The sequence below is a fragment of the Lemur catta genome, chromosome 21, assembly GCF_020740605.2.
Source record: "Lemur catta isolate mLemCat1 chromosome 21, mLemCat1.pri, whole genome shotgun sequence".
Lineage (NCBI taxonomy): Eukaryota > Metazoa > Chordata > Mammalia > Primates > Lemuridae > Lemur > Lemur catta.
Window position 1 is genome coordinate 24654939 of NC_059148.1, and position 16250 is coordinate 24671188.

The 16250-nt window shown below is 47.2% G+C and overlaps 1 protein-coding gene across 3 annotated transcripts in view; it reads right to left on the bottom strand.

Annotated features, from left to right (window-relative positions):
* Positions 1-16250, bottom strand: part of RPH3A (rabphilin 3A) — an 85278-nt gene that overhangs the window by 34394 nt on the left and 34634 nt on the right. The window contains exons 4-5 of one of the 3 annotated variants that reach the window (XM_045534786.1): positions 15327-15338; positions 7074-7220 (exon numbers count right to left, since the gene is read on the bottom strand). In XM_045534786.1, coding sequence (XP_045390742.1) covers positions 7074-7220; positions 15327-15338 — 159 coding nt within the window. The remainder of the gene's footprint in view (positions 1-7073; positions 7221-15326; positions 15339-16250) is intronic. The other 2 variants (XM_045534788.1, XM_045534787.1) reach the window with 2 other exon arrangements.

Below are 16250 nucleotides of genomic sequence, written 5' to 3' on the forward strand. Positions count from 1 at the left end.
GAGCTCTAGCTCCCGGGTCTCTCTCCTGGAGGGATTGGTGAATGAGATTCCTGCCTGGGCCTTGGCGCTTTGGGGAGGGGGTCACCCCGGTTCAGAGTTGGAGACTCTGGGAGCCCAGAGAGAAAGACAGCTGGGCTAGTGCAGCCCACGCTTGGCAAGGTGCCGTGTCATTACACACCCAGTAACAGCAGTAGTCATGGTTATGGTTTCTGAGTGCTTACTGTGCTAGGTGCTGTGCTAAGTACTCCAACGTGCATTGTTTGCCTTAAGCCATCAATAACCTGAGAGATTCGCCTCTATTCTTTACTCCCATTTTACAGATAGGGAAACCAAGGCACATGGAGGGAAAGTCGCTTGCCCAAGTGCACACAACCCAAGAGTGGCGGAGATGGATTTGGAGGTTAGGTCCAGCTGCCCAGATGCTAGAAAAATGAAGTTCATTTCTGTGCTTATGGTTGGGACTGTTTCTGACCCCTCTCTCCCTGCCCTTCCCCGTCATGGAAAACAGCGTTGAGAGGATGTGGTGCTGAGGCCTGCTGGGGACAGGGGCCACTGTGGTGTAGAGGAATGAACTGTGTCACTGAAGGAAGAAACATGTGAGACTGCACCGATTAACCGGAGTGGATATCTGAGATACCCTGGAAATGGCTGGCTTCTCTAAATCCCTGAAATCATCTGTCAATTGCCTTTCCCACCTGTACTCCCCAAAAGCAATAGGATAAAGTAGAAAGACATATTCAAGTTCAAAGGCTGTGTGTCTCTGGGCAAGTGGCTTAACCTCACTGAACTTCAGTTTTCTCAGCTGTGAAGCAGAGGCACCAGTCTGTCTCTCAGCAAGGACATCATGAGGATTAAAGGAAATATAACATATTTGAGAGTCCCTAGCACAGTGCTTGGAGATAAACGTTTGTTTCTCTATGGAATAGCAGCTAATCCTGCAGCCAGCTAGCCTGGGTTCGTAATCCCAGTCCCATTGCTTATGAACTGTGTGATTCTGGGCAAGTTGCTTAACCTCTCTGGGCCTCAGTTTCTTCATCTGTAAAATGGGAATGAAATAATATAGTCCACTGCATAGGATTATTGTGAGCATTACATAAATGAACCTACATATAGCCCTGAGCACAGAGCCAGCACATGATGCTGATAAGAGGGGGTGACTTTGCCCCTCAGGGGACATTGGGTGATGTCTGGAGACATTTTTGGTTGTCACAGTTGGATGGAGAGTTACTACAAGCATCTTAGTGGGTAGAGGCCAGAGATGCTGCTGAACAGTCTACAATGCACAGGACAGCCCCCACCACAAAGAATTACCTGTCCTAAAATGTGCTGAAGTTGGAAAGCCCTGAGCTAGAGGGACTTGCAGACTGCCCCACCCAACCTTCCATTTTATGGATGAGGTCAGGGAGGCCGTGAGGGTACAGTGATTCAATGAGAGGCTTAGTCAGTTGGGTTTATGGTTCATTCCGCACGTATTATTCACTCAACATGTATTAATATTTATTTGTGCTCTCTTTTATGGCAGGCACTTGGCTAATTAAGGAATCCAAAAAATTTCCATTTTCATCTTGTACAAACAGATTCCATAAAGTATTAGGGTTGGATGGACGTTGAGAAGCATTGGTCCAATCCCTGGGGAAACTGAGGTACTACTCAGTAGTTCTTAACATTGGGAGGGGCTTAGAGGCCCCCCAAACCGGATAACCTGATGAAATCTATGAATATTTCTTCTAAAAATGCACAGACACATGCATAAATATGTCTGTAATATCAGGATGCCCTCAACCCCCTGAATCCCATTTATAGAATGTCTAGGACTTCAAGTTAAATTAAAAAAGTGGGGGGGGGTCTTCCTTTAGAAAGAGGAGAGTATGACCTGGCTTATGGTCGGCTTGTCAAACTGAAAAGATGTCTACCTAATTAGATGAACCAAGTTCCAAGCATTATTACCCACTTCTTCCTGTGTCCATATTTTGGAAAAATTCTGTGCCAAAAACATGGGGGATGGTGGAACTGAGACGAGGAGGTGATACGAATGCAACAGATTCTGTCAACAACAAGTCTCTCGGACTTCCTCCTCCATCACGGCGTCTGGATGCCAAGGTTAATGACAAATCCTGATTACTTTTTTGAGCCCATCTGTTTAGGGAAGCTGACCTCACATGGAAGCCACCCAGCTGCCAGTCCCTTCGCAGGCAGGATATGTGAGCAAATGTCTTTGAGAGACTCTGGACAGAAAGAAATAGTTTAAGGATGCAGAGGGAACTACCAATATGGAGGAGGGAGGTAGAAATGCAAACAAATTTTTTAGGCAAATGTCTAATTCCAAATGTAATACGTTCTAAGAGTTGTATGGACACCCTAGGTGTGTCTTTGTCCAACTCACAAAGGCCCCTTTTACACTCAGCAGCCGTGTTTGTCTAGCCTGGCACCCCTGGCCACAGCTGATTGGATGAGGGGCAGGCACCTAGGGCGAGCTGGGCCAATCACAGTTCCTTCCCTGGGAATTTAGAATTAGAACTAAGAAGAGGTATAAAAATTGGGAAGATCTAGCATGGCTATGTTTTCTAACATGTGGGATGAGATGTAGACCCTTGCATGAGACTAGGCTGTGTTCTTGCCCTCAGATGCCCTGAGACAGCTTCAAAGCCCCATATTATATTTCCCTATTTGCATGATGTAGTAAAGTCTCCCAAGATAGCCACCTCTCCTGCATGTACATGTCATTTATCCCATAAGGAGATGGGATCCATTTCCCCTCCCCAATAGGAGGTGGTGGAAATGATGCCCTGCCAGTTCCAGACCTAGCTATTAAGAGCCCTGGCAACTCCCACCTTTGTTCCGTTGGGCTCCAGCTGCCAAGTAAAGGAGCTTAGGCCAGACTAATGAATAATGAAGGATTACATGGAGAGAGAGGGGCTTTGTGGAGAGAACCTAGGTACAGGCATGAGAGTAAAGCTTTTTACCTTCCAGCCCAGCCCAGCCCAGCCACTGGCTGAATGCAGCTGAGTAAGCAAACCCAGTCAACAGCCCCTGCAGCAGAAAACCAGCCCAGCAGAGCCTGTATGAATTCTTAACCCACAGAATTATGAAAAATAATACACTGTCGTTACTTTAAGTCACTATGTTTTGGGTGGTTTGTTATATAGCAATAGAAAACTGAAATAACCTAGCCGGAATTAGTTTCCTTTCTTGCAAGCAAAGTGTTCTAACTAATATAGAAAGTCTGTAGCAGTCAGGCATGCAAAATAAACTCTGAAATCCCACTTAGCACTTATATAAGGAATGTGGGGGCAAAATGAGGTTGGTTAATGAGTTTCTTTTCTGGACATCCTCTCTCTCTCCTGGGATGCAGGCGAGCACAGAGCTGGGTTGTGAGCTGAGTGTGTTGAGTGAGGATTTAGACTACTCCTGGGCAGAAGCAAAGGGGCTCCCGGGAGGGAAACAGCTCTGGTCTGCTGCATGCCTAGGGCAGCTCCCTGGGGCAGCTCACTCTAGCAAAACTGCCTCAGGGAAGCAGTGCCTCCTGGGAGCCCTGAGGGCATCTCTCTCCTGGAACTCTCAGACATGTGGCAGCATGGAGACCAGCTCTGACAGCTCTGGGAGGTACAGACAGCTTAGTAAGAGCTGGAGAGACTCACTGGGCCAGCACAGAAAGGGTTTCAACTCCCAGCTCTCAAAATGTCCCCTTTTAAACCTGAGTGACTAAAATTTCCAGGCTCTGCATCGTCTAGGAATTTGGGGATAGGCCTTCAGGAAAGACATCTCATGAAGTTAAAAGCATAGTCCTGAGAGCCAGATAGAAATGTATACCTTGCCTCTCTACACAATCTTGGGCAAATGACCTAAGCTCTCGAAGCCGCAGTATCCTCACCTGCAAAATGGGGATGATAATAGCACCTACTTGATGGGGATGAGAGGAGCAGTTACCAAGTTAATTCACATGAAGTTTTTAGACACAGGGCTTAGCACATAGTAAGTGCTCAATAAATGGTACCCGTCATGGTGATCATTTATCACGTTTGTTAACAATGATTTCACAGCTCTCCCAGATGGCTTTCACTTGGGTCATAGGAAAGAACATTCAGCATCACAGAGCTGGTGTCTGGACCCAGAAGGGGACATAGAAACACCTGCAATTTTAACATAGTTAGAAGGAGCTCATTGACTCTGAGAGGTATAGGCAACAGTAAGGTGTGGGGTCCTTGCCAGATACCCCAAGATACTACAGAGTCTGAGTAGAAAGAACCCTGCCATTTGATGGGTGGGGAAACTGAGGCCCCACAGTCTCATTATCTGAGATCCTCAGGTACTTCAGTGGCCCCAGCTGGAACCCCCATTTTCAGTCTTGCTCTATGTTTGATATTTCACTTGGCTTTCATCTGACTCTACTCTGATCCTCTCCCAGAGAAGCGTGGGCAGAACAGGAATCAGGGCAGGTTTGAGCTTATAAGACACAAATAGCACTGGGTTCGCCTCTGGCGATGCCACCAGCCAGGGCTGGCTGCAGGAAGAGCGCTGTGAAACAACAATAGCCAGAATCTTCCGGGACTGTCCTCCCCACTCTGGGAAGCCAGGCAGAAAACACCGTCTCAGCAAAGGGACATTCTGTCACCAAAGACTTGGCCCAAGCTCCCCTGGAAGCCTCTCAAATCTCCTTCAGGGGAAGCCAGGGGCTGCTAGAATTCCAGGGCTTGACAAACAGGAGTCTCAGGCATAAATCTAGAACAGAGGCTTCAGCTAGTGCCAAAAATGAGCTTCCTTTTTTTTAAAAAAAAAACTTACCATAGAATAATTGCCACCATTTACTGAGCTTGCACTCTGTGCAAGGCACCACAGTAATCCTTTGTGTGCTAATTAGATACTCACTGAGAAGTCTGTGCTAATGCCATCCCATTTTGCAGATGAGGAAACTGAGGCACGGGGAGGTTCAAGTGGCTTACCTAAGAACACACAGGGAGTAAGGGGCAGGGCTGGAATTTGAACCCAGGTTTCTCTGACTTTCGGACCCCAGCTCTTAACCACTATGCTCTGCTGCCATGTTACCAGGTTGGTAGAGGGAATATGGCAGGATATCAAGGACAAGGCAAGGACCCCATTTATCCTGTTCTAGAACATTCAAGCAGTGATCTGCTCAGTCCACAGGGACAGCCCAGCAACCATGTTGTATCAACATGGCCAGGCACCCCTGGCTGCAGCTGATTGGACAAGAGATAGCACCTGACATAAACCAGCCAATCAGCATACTTTCCCTGGGAATTTGGACCCTAAACAAGATTCTAAACTCTTTAGCCTCTTGGCCACAAGTGATGTAGGAAAAAATTGGGGGACAGCGTCAACTGCCATGTTCACTCATTCACTCAACAAATATTTTGCTGTGTATCTATTATATACCAGACTCTGAGAATACAGCAGGGAATAAAACAGGCAAAAATCTCTACCCTTATAAACCTTATAATTGAATGGGAGAGACATATACTAATTAAACTAAATATGTAAAATATAAAATATGATAGCTGGTGGTAAATGTTATGCAGGAAAAAGTTGAGAGGAGTCCTTGCTGCTACCGTTTACCCTTAACATCCATAAACTTTATTCCCTCGTGGCGGAAGTCCATTGTTGTGTGAACACACACAGACACACACACACACACAGACCACTCACCTACAGAACTTCCTATTCCCGAAATCTTTTTAAAAGTAAAATAAAAACCCAACCCTATAAGCAAGCCCCCCAAACCCATCCCTTTGGTAATAGCCCAAGGAAGCTAAAGGCAGGTATCTGTCACTTGTCAACAGCATCTCTGATCTCCCCAGCCTGCCCTGAGTGGAATTAGCTGCAGAGGCTTAAATCAAAGGCACCCACTGCCTGCGTCTCCAGAACATCATTTTCCATCTGGGAACCTCGTTAACCCCCAGCTGAGTGTGTGGGTGGGGGGATCAGCAGGCACCGCAGCGGCCCAAATCAGCTGTAGCAGTTGGCAATAGCTGTCCCCTGGGGAGGGGCCTGGGGTGGAGGTGGCGTCCCAGCACCCCCTGTTCCCGTTTCCCGTTTGAGATCCAGGCCTGGGAAGACCACTCTGCTGGGCTCTCTGCATCCTGGCAGCCAAGGTTCCCACCGATGCCAAGAGTGCCCCAAACACACACACTCACTCCCTTCCCTCAGTGACTCCTCTCACCCCGTCAACTGTGGCGTTTTCCTTCTCCCCACTTCTCAGCCCACCCGTGTGCCGCTCCCTCGCTCTCCAGCACCATCCTTGCTCATCGACTCATTCTCTCTCTCTCTCCCCCGCTCATCACACATCTTTCTTGTAGGCCTGGCTTCTCTCCCAAACGCATTTTCATTATCCCTGTCCTTCGGACCCCACTTCCCACTCCTTCCTACCGTTTGTTAAACCCGTAGCGTCACTCAAGCCTGGAACTGTGCACGCGCCATCTCAGTCCCTACAAGACCCCTGTGGGATCATGACGGTTATTTCCCCCATTCTGCCAGTGGGGAAACTGGGGCTCACAGAGGTCAGACGATGTGCCCAAGACCCACAGCAGGCACGTGGGGGCTGGCCTGGGACCCCGGGTTCTCTGAGTCCAGACCCACTGGGTTAACGTCTGTAACCCACACGCATGCTGTCCGTCTCTTATAGGATCCACTCCTCCAATTCTCTTCTGTGATTCTTTTACACACAGTCTCTTTTTCTCCCACTCTCTGTCCTCCTAACCTCCCTTCAGCTACTTGTTCTGGCACCTACGAGGCCAAGGTCTCTAGAGCACGTCTCTGTGCAGCTGTGATTGGCTGAGCCACCCTATGCCTGTACCCACCACACCCTGTTGCAGCCTCCAACGACAGTCTCCAGCTTCCCCACCATGAGACCACTCCCCTTCCCCATCTTCAATGCACCCCCAGCCCACTCTCTCCTCTGTTCCCTCTTCTCTCCTCCCAGCTCTCCCACCTCAGGCAACAAGGATCTTGGTGTGCCTGGGCTGGTGGGTCGCAAGTGACAAAGCCCAGAGGCAACCCTGCCCCAGGCCGGCGCCCCTCCTGCCTCAGGCTCGCAGGTGGAGGGAAGTGTTGGGCCTCACCCGATTCGCTCCTGCTCCATCTCTTCCATTTTCTCAGCACGCGCGATCACCTTGTTGATGATTTCCTTCTCCTCATCGGTCAGCTCTTCCTGCTTCCTCTGCCTGTCGGGCTGACCGCTGGGATGGACGGACCAGCCTCCCTGGAGCCTGCAAGGCAATTTGGGAAGGTGTGAGGGTGGACAGAAGACAGCCTGCGTAGGCAGCATGGAAAAGCGCTTAGGCCTGTCCACCCTGCAGTCTGGCAAACCTCAGCCCCATTTCCTGCTGGGGAGCTCACTGCCTGCACAAAAGAGTCATAACTCTCAGAGCCTCAGTCTGCCCATCTGTACAATGGGACACACGTGTTTCCTTCTTAGAGTTCTGATGAGTTTATTTTTCTTAAGTGCTTAGCACACGGTAAATACTCCGTAAGTGACATGTGCAGGAAGCTCATGGAAACCTGGAAGTTAATGGTGTTCTCAGGAAAAGGTTCCAGAACAGTAGACTTCTATAGCTGGGATGGAAACAAGTCTGGGCAGGTGGTCTGAAGCCCTGGCTCCCAGATTGGCCCCAGCACCTGCTTGGCACAGAGATGTTTTTTGTTTGGGCCACAGATTTTTTTTAAAAAAATAAATTTAAACTACTTGCCAACTAGGTTTACACAAATCTCTTGAATTCAGACCTAATATCTAGACCTGGGCAGCCTGCACGTGTAGCTTCTGCAATATGGAGAAAGTGGAACCTGTGGCCCCGGTGATGGTCCAGAGGCTGTTGGAAGCAGAGTTAACACCATGGTCTATGACAAATTGGTGTCCTTTCCACTAATACCACGGTCCATGCCCCAGGGCTCGGAGGCGCGCTACCTGAGCGGGATGCAGGCTTGAACACCGCTGGAAATTTTTGTCCCTATTAGGGAAAACCCAGGAACTCTGAATCCTCAGGAGCTACCACCCCACTAGCCGCCAGCCTGGGTCCCTTCCGCTGCTCTAAGCACGTCAGCAGGCATGAAGTTGGAAATTAAACAACCGTCTTCCTCCCTCTTCCCCCTCCTCTGCCATCCTCCCACCTTAGCTAGTTGGTTCTGAAGAGCAGAGAAGGAAAGAGAAGTAGATGCCCTGGGGAAAGTCTTGTTGGGAGAAAGGGAAGGAGGATGTGGCAGGTGGAAACACACTTTGCCTTCCCTCCCCCCCAGGTGTGGCCTTAGAGCAGGTACCGCTGGGAGGGACACATGCTGACACCACTCAAACCTCCTGCTCAAAACTCCCCAGTGGTGTCTCATTGAGTTAGAATAAAACCTAGAACTAAGTAGAAGTGATGGTTGTACAAAACTGTGAATATACTAAATGACGCTGAACTGTATGCTTTAAAACAGTTACTTTTATGGTATGTGAATTTTACCTTAATAAAAATAGAACCCAGAGTTCTTGCGTGTTCTACAATGTCCTACCTGGTCTGTCCTTCACCTGCCTCTTTGTCCTAAGCACCGCTTGTTCCCTCTGATCCCTATACTCAGCCACACTGGCCTCGCTGCTCAATCTTTAACACTCAAACCTTGTTTCTGCCTCAGGACCTTTGCGCTTGCTGTTCCCCCTGCCAGGAACACTTCTCTCTACGGATCTCCCCATGGCTGACTCCTTCTCATCACCATGGTCTCACAGAGGCCTTCCTTGGCCTCTCGTTATCATGGTCCACTTTCTCCAGTGCACCTGTCTCTAGCTGAAGTCCTCTTTTTAAAAATTTCCTTGTTACCTGTTTATTGCCCCTTCCCCCCACCAGAATGTAGATTACAGGACAGCAGGGACCTTGTCTGACTCTGGTTCACTATTGTGTCCATGACATTTAGATCACTATCTGAGAATAAGAACATAAAAAGAGTTTTTTTAAAACACTCGGTCCTTGGTAGCCAAAAGAGACATTAAACATCTAATTATATGGGTGACATGCAGGGAGCCTGAAGCGGTGGGGGTTACTCAGTCTAGGGACCGGGCAGAGCTCCCTGAGGAAGTGGTGAGATTCTCTCTGATCCTGGCAGAGCGAAAGCTTTAGGGCCCTTTGTTTGCACAGGCACCTCCTAAAACCCTGGGACAGGCCCTAGGATGCGATTAGGAAAATTTGCAAAAGCAAGATATTTTTGTCCTCTTGATCTTGAAGAGGGCCCCCTAAATTACATAAGCTCTGATCCCCACAAAGGTATAGCTGGCCCCTGCTGAGACCTCAAAGAGAAGCTGGAGGGGTGAGGGAAGGTAGGGGAGAGATTGGATCTGGCAGAGGGAAAGGTCTTTGCAGAGGGCTGGAGTAGAGAGCGTGCCGAAGGAGGGGAGGAAGACCAGTATGGGAGCGAGCTCCAGGATGGTCCTCAGGGTCCCTGCCTCCTGGCACTACACCCTCCCATGTGTAGTCCCCTCCAACACCAAATCAGAACTGGTCCTGTGTGACCAATTAAATACAGTGAAGTGACATTGCATAGATTAGTTCCAATTTAATGGTGAGTACACGTGGTGTTTGTTTTTCCATTCTTCTGATACTTCATTTAGAAGAAGGGTCTCCAGTTCCATCCATGTTAATGTAAAAGATATTAGTTCACCATTTTTTATGGTTGAGTAATACTCCAAGGTATACATATACCACATTTATTAATCCACTCATGCATTGATGGGCACTTGAGTTGTTTCCACCAATTGGTATAGCAATACAATTGTGAATTGTGCTGCTATAAACATTCGAGTTCAGGTGTCTTTTTTATAGAATGTCTTTTTTTCCTTTGGGCAAATACCCAGTAGTGGGATTGCTGGATCGAATGGTAGTTCTACTTTTAGTTCTTTGAGGTATCTCCATACTGCTTTCCATAGAGGTTGTACTAGTTTGCAGTCCCACCAACAGTGTATGAGTGTTCCTATCTCTCTGCATCCATGCCAGCATTTGCTGTTTTGGGACTTTTTGATAAAAGCCATTCTCACTGGAGTTAGGTGATATCTCATTGTGGTTTTGATTTGCATTTCTCTGATGATTAGAAACACTGAGCATTTTTTTCATATGTTTATTGGCCGTTAGTTTGTCTTCTTTTGGAAAGCTTTTGTTCATGTCTTTTGCCCACTTTTTAATGTGGTTATTTGACTTTTTCTTGCTGACTTGCTTTAGTTCTTTGCAGATTCTGGTTATTGGCCCTTTATCGGATGTATAGCATGTAAATATTTTCTCCCATCCTGTAGGCTGTCTATTCACTCTATTGAGAGTCAGGTGACATCTCATTGTGGTTTTGATTTGCAGGAAATGGATATTTCAGCTGCCCCATTCGTCCTTCCTCTGCCTTCATTTCTCCTCCTGGATTTCTCTGCTCATCCCCCCTCCATTTATTTCCCCCCTTTACAAGGTGGCTCAGTGACCACAGCTGAACACAGGTGTGATTCTGGGCCTGGTACCCAGTGGAGACCCTCCAAGGACACATTCCTGCAGCTCACAATCTGGTCAGGGGTGTGGTCAGCCATGGGGCAGACCTGAAGCCAATGCCTCACACCCCACCCCACCCCACTGCTGGGGTCAGCGTGCACAGGAGAGGCGAGCTCCTGAACATGAGTGGCTCCAGGGATGTGAGCAGGGCTGGGGGTCCCCAAGAGGCCCTGCCTAGGATAACTGGCTCCATCTGCAGACTGCAGACGAGTGCTCCTGCTGGAGGCTGCCGGCACCTCTCCAAATCCTTCCCCCCATCTTCTGCTCCAGAACACGCAGTTGACAAACAGCTCATCCAGTGTTTGAGATTGTCCCCGATTGGTCTCAGTGGGAACTCGCAAGCCTCCTGTGGATTTTCAGGTTTTAATTCCACAAGCAAACAGATGGAAACGAGATCAGTTTTTCAAACTGAAGCCTTTGCTCTCGGGGGACAGAATGAGCCTGTGTAGGCTGCCCCGGGCTGGGGAGCGACGTGAGTGTGGCAGCCTCAAGGATGGGTCCTCACAATGAGATCCTCACCAAGGGCCTCTGGCACAGGATGCCAGCTCTGCGTCCTCAAGAACACAGTCCGGCTTTGGGCTCTTGTGAAAGACCAAAGCTGGAGACCGAAGTATTGCTTCCCTTGGACAAGTTACTCAGAGGATTGTATTCAATCCAGAAAATGCCCAGAGGCCCTACTGTGTGCCAACTTGAGCCCTCCTTGACTTGGCAGAGTTAGTGATTGGAACCCTGGGTCCACCACTTATTGGCAGTGTGTGCCGGATGTTCTGAATGTCAGTTTCCTGGTCTGTGAAGTGGGAATGCTGATAGGGTAGCATCATGGGGCTCTCAGCAGGGTTAAGTGTAAAAATGCAAACAAAGTGCTTAGCACGTGCAAACACCCAGGAAACAGCAGTTCCAGCTATGGTGACCATCCTCTTAATTGAGATGTCCTAACTTTTAGTGGGGGATGAAGGACTCCAATCAATGAACTATACTGGGAACTCTGGCCGCACGCTGAGATGTCAGACTGGGCTCCAGAATTTCGTGGGGCTGCCTCTCCAGGCGAATGCTGGAGTTTTCCACAGTAACTCTTACCAACTAGCTGCTGGCAGGGTGGCCCTTCAACCCAAGCAGCCCTGGGGGCTGCCTATAATTACAGCACTGGCTGCCATGAAGATGCAGTAGCCTAAGAGAGGGGGGTACAGGGCATAGGCTTTGGGGTCACCCAGCCTAGATTCCTTTCCTGGCTCTGCTCCTGCCTGGCTTGTGACCTTACATACAAGTTATTAATACTTAGCACCTCTGAGCCTCCATTTGCTCATCCGTCAAAGGGGATACTTCCTAGTGACCCCATTGGGCTCCTATGAAGATTAACTAGACCATGTATACAAAGCCCTCAGTGTACATCCTAGAACTCGGTAAATGCTCAAAAAGGTCTCCTTCTTCTTCTCATTAAATACTTGGGTATGAAACTGGCTCTCAAATCCTTGCCATAGTGACAATTCAGTGAAAAATTACCTAACAGAGCTGCATGCATGTATAGTGGGCACTGGATTTGAGAGAATGAATGAATGGATAGAATGTTTTGATAGGGAGGAGTAGGGAAGAGGATGAGTCACTGACCCTGGGTGGGAGGGACCAAGAGAACAAAACAAAATGTGCAGCCTGGATCATCGACTTGTATATTTCAAAATAGCTAGAAGAGAAGAATTGTGATGTTCTCAACACAAATGATAAATGTTTGAGGTCATGGATATCCCAATTCCCCTGACTTGATCATTACATATTATACGCAGGTATCAAAATACACGTACCCCCAAAATATGTACAACTATTTTATAGCCATAAAAATAAAAAAATAAACAAACAAAATGGAGATAAACATTGGAAAGACTTTCATATTTGATATTTCAATTAAAGCATGAAATATGGGTTATTGCAAGGATGGCCCCCATGTGAATTTGAGATTAACCTCACCAAGCAGTCAGAGTCTATATTCCTACTCCTTACATCTAACCTGATGGTTTTAAGATGGTTTGTTACACAGCAGACGCTAACGGATATAGTATCCACCACGGTTCCCCCAGAAAGTTGACGCCTGGTGGACTTCCTATGCTTATTTTATGGTTGAGTATTATTTTCAATGACTGTCCTGTAAAGTTCACCATGATATTTTTAATGCCTTCGGCCACTAAAGGTCTTGATCCAGCTTCACTCTTATCTGTCTTAAATATTGAGCATCTGAATAAAATGTTACTCAGAGAAAGAGTTTTGCTGCTAACCAAACGTTCAAAGTTCACTGCAGTTGACCTGTCCCTTTTCCAGATGCCTGACACTCACAGGCGACAAAGGAATTGCCAAGAAACATGAATGGAGTCAGACACTCGAGAAACGGGCCTCGTAGATGTGCTTCCTCTGCTACCTGGAGGTACCTGCACGGGTGTATCCTGAGAGGGTCAGAAGGAGCACCCCCCCCTGCCAAGGCCAGCATCAGTGGCCCCCAACCCAAAGGAACATAGTCCTGAGTGCACATGGAAGCCCCTCATAGATGTTTCTCCCTGCAGCCTCCCACCGCCTTCCTGCCTCCTACCTCGATTCCTCATTTCATGCACACAGTAGTCACGTAAAAAGAAAAAAAATACGCTCCAGATGTCTCTATTAATAAATTATAACTCCCCAGAGGGGAAGTGCTGTCGGGGCATGGGAGCTCGGAAGCATTCAGCAGCAGCGGTGTGCAGAAAAAAAAATTCCTCCTTTTTCTTTCCTTTCTTCTCCTCGCCCTCCCTGACCTCCAGGGTGCCGACATGGGCAGGTGTCAGCAGGAAGTCTCTTTACAGCACAGGGAATGAGACTTTAATGGATCCCAAAGGAAAGGATGGGGGAGAGGGGGCAACCGCACCACAGAATGCTCTCCACGTGCCCAGCTTGCATGAAGGCCCTTTGCAGGGGGGGATCTACCCCAAGCAGACTAAACGGGGTGCTGAGGGGATGCTGTGGTTCCCCCATGTCCTCAGAATGCCAGGGGCACCTTGGGCTCCCGGTAACCTTTTCAGCCAGACTGAACTCCATTCAGTTCTTCCCAAATTCCATGCTCTCTCTCGTGTTTGGACTTTGCAGGTGCTGTGTCCCCCTCCCTGGGACTCCTCTGTCTCCCCTGCATGGTATTCCTCCTTCCCCTGGCCTCAGCTTACACGTCCCTTCTTCCTGTAGAGCTCTCCTGTCACCACCTCATGTCTGTGCAAGGGGACCCTCCTGTTCTCCCACAGTCCACTGTGATCCTGCTATTATAGCTCCTTACACACTGGAGTGTATTTGTTGATAACTGCTGTTTATTTGTTTGTAGACCCCACTAGACACATACGTATACTTTGGCTATCTCTATATTCCTGGTGCTTAGCACAGTGTTTGGTATATAGTAGGTACCTGGTAAGTATTTGTTAATCAAGGAAGGAAGCAAGGCAGGAAGGAAAAAAGGAAGGAAGGAAGGAAGGAAGAAAGAGAAGGAGAAGAGGAGAGAGGGGAGGAGAATGGACATACATTCCACCTTTCAATGTGCAGCATTCAAGAAGCTTCTAAGAGCCTTGAGACCCTCTGGAGCCATGACCTTCTCTCTTGTGATGTCATATTTAAAAATATGACAATGATTCAGCATCTCTCCCTGGCACACCTGAATAATATATTCATGACTTCATAGAAAGCAGATCTTGCCTGGCCAGGGTCCTACCAGCCAACCACAGAGACTGTAGAGCATTCAAGAGTCTTCAACAGTCGGCTCATTCAAAGCTCCCATTTGACGGATGGAGAAATTGAAGCACAGAGAAGGGAGAAGAATTTTCTCAGGTCACCTGGTTAAGTCTCATCCACATTAACTAAACCTTTAAAGAGTTCTTGGCCTGAGGATGTGGTTATTTGTGTCCCAAAAAGCTGAGCAAATTGTGCAAGTGCTCTCTCTGTAAACACAAAGGTGAGGCGAGATTGTGATTCACAGCTTCATCTGACTCTGCTTAGTGCTTTACAGTTTATAAAACTTCGCTGTGCGTCTTATTTGATTCGACCACCCCCTAGTGAGGGAGAAAGGGCAGGATTATCATGCCCATTTTACAAACAAGATAGCCAAGGTCCAAGCAGGCAAAGGGCTTTGCCCAAGGCCACAAGGACAGTGAGTCCCAAGTCCCACTATTGGGAGGGTAAAATGACTTTCCACAGTTCCTGAATGCATGCACACAGCTGAAGAGGGGGCTGCTTTGCAGTCCAGCTGCTCATTTATTGAGCCCTGCATCCAATCTGTCATGCATATTTAGGAAATGAATCCAATCAAAAACACAAAAGTTGTGAGAAAAGATAATGCCTCCAAGTCCAAGACGTTTCACCGGGAAATCAGGATGACCTCCAATGAGGTGACAGTGACTAAATGTCTGGTGCAGCAACCCACAAGCTCTGTTCTGTTCATCATCATCTTTTATTGATGATAGAAGTTATTGGGGTTCACATTTTCCTTATCCAAGAACAGTGTTACCCAGCAAAATGCTGCAGAAACAAGAGCATAAAGTGGTCCCTAAACTTGCTGAAATCCCACAAATTACCAACAAGAATGAATTGAGTGCTCTCCTTAGGAATATCTTCCACTATCTTTTCACCAAATTTGATGTGGCATGTTTTTTTTTTTTTTAAATTCACACATTTTTTTCTTGAGATAGGTGTGTGTTCTTTAGTAACTTAGCTTTTTTTTTAGATACATAAAATTTGCTAGTTCCCTTTTTCAACCATCTCTGTTTACGAGCAAGCCACTTTGATCAGAAAAAGATAAAATACAATTTATAGGAAAAAGAGTCATAAAATACTCACTGTTCTTTATCACTGGAGGAAGGCAAAGAAAGGAGAGAAAGAAAGAAATGAATCAAGTTAGGTAAGAAATCTCATAACATCAACACTGTTTGGATGCAACCACCACATAGCTTGAGTGATGGTGATCGACTCCCATTCTTTTCAGCCATTATTACCTTACTTCAGCACATCTAAAACAAGGCTGCCCCAATGTAGGCTTATATAAAATCCACATCTTTAATTAAATTGATCAATCTGTTCAGCTTATAAATTAACTAATGGATCATTTAGGTATTTGAATAATGGTTTTGAGGGTACCAAAGAGAAATCTCTTAATGATAACATGACCACCATCACTCTTGGTTTCTGTTATTTCAGATACTGTGCGTTAAGAACCACACTACGTAGAACAATGAGCCCTGAACAGTAGAATTTATAGTGCCCCAGTTTGGGGAAGCAAGTTCTTCCATTCTAGAAAGGAGACCAGCATCTCCATTTGCCAGGTGTGCAATCAAAGATAGGTCACAGTCTCTTTTTGTGCCTCAGTTTCCACCTCCCATTTCTGGCCCTGTCTGGCTTGCAGACTTGAAAGCTAGATAGAAATATCAGCTGTCAGAGACCAGCACTTCTCCCCATATATTCCTGACATGGAGAGTGGAACCACTGCCCCAACCAAGCAAAGAGCAGGTGCATACATTCCCTTCAAATCCCCCTGTTGTCGGTTTCAAACACGATTATTAGATTCAAGGAGGATAAGAGGGCAAGACATTTGAAAAATCACAAAAGCACTAAGTGTATCTGGCCATCCAGCAGTTAATTAAGACTAGATTTCTTAATTTACTGGAGAAAGACATTAGAAGTGTCTGCATTAGCTCATCACCACTGCAGCAGACTAGACACCATGTGTGATGACTGTAATTCACCCATTAGCATTTATTGGAAAAT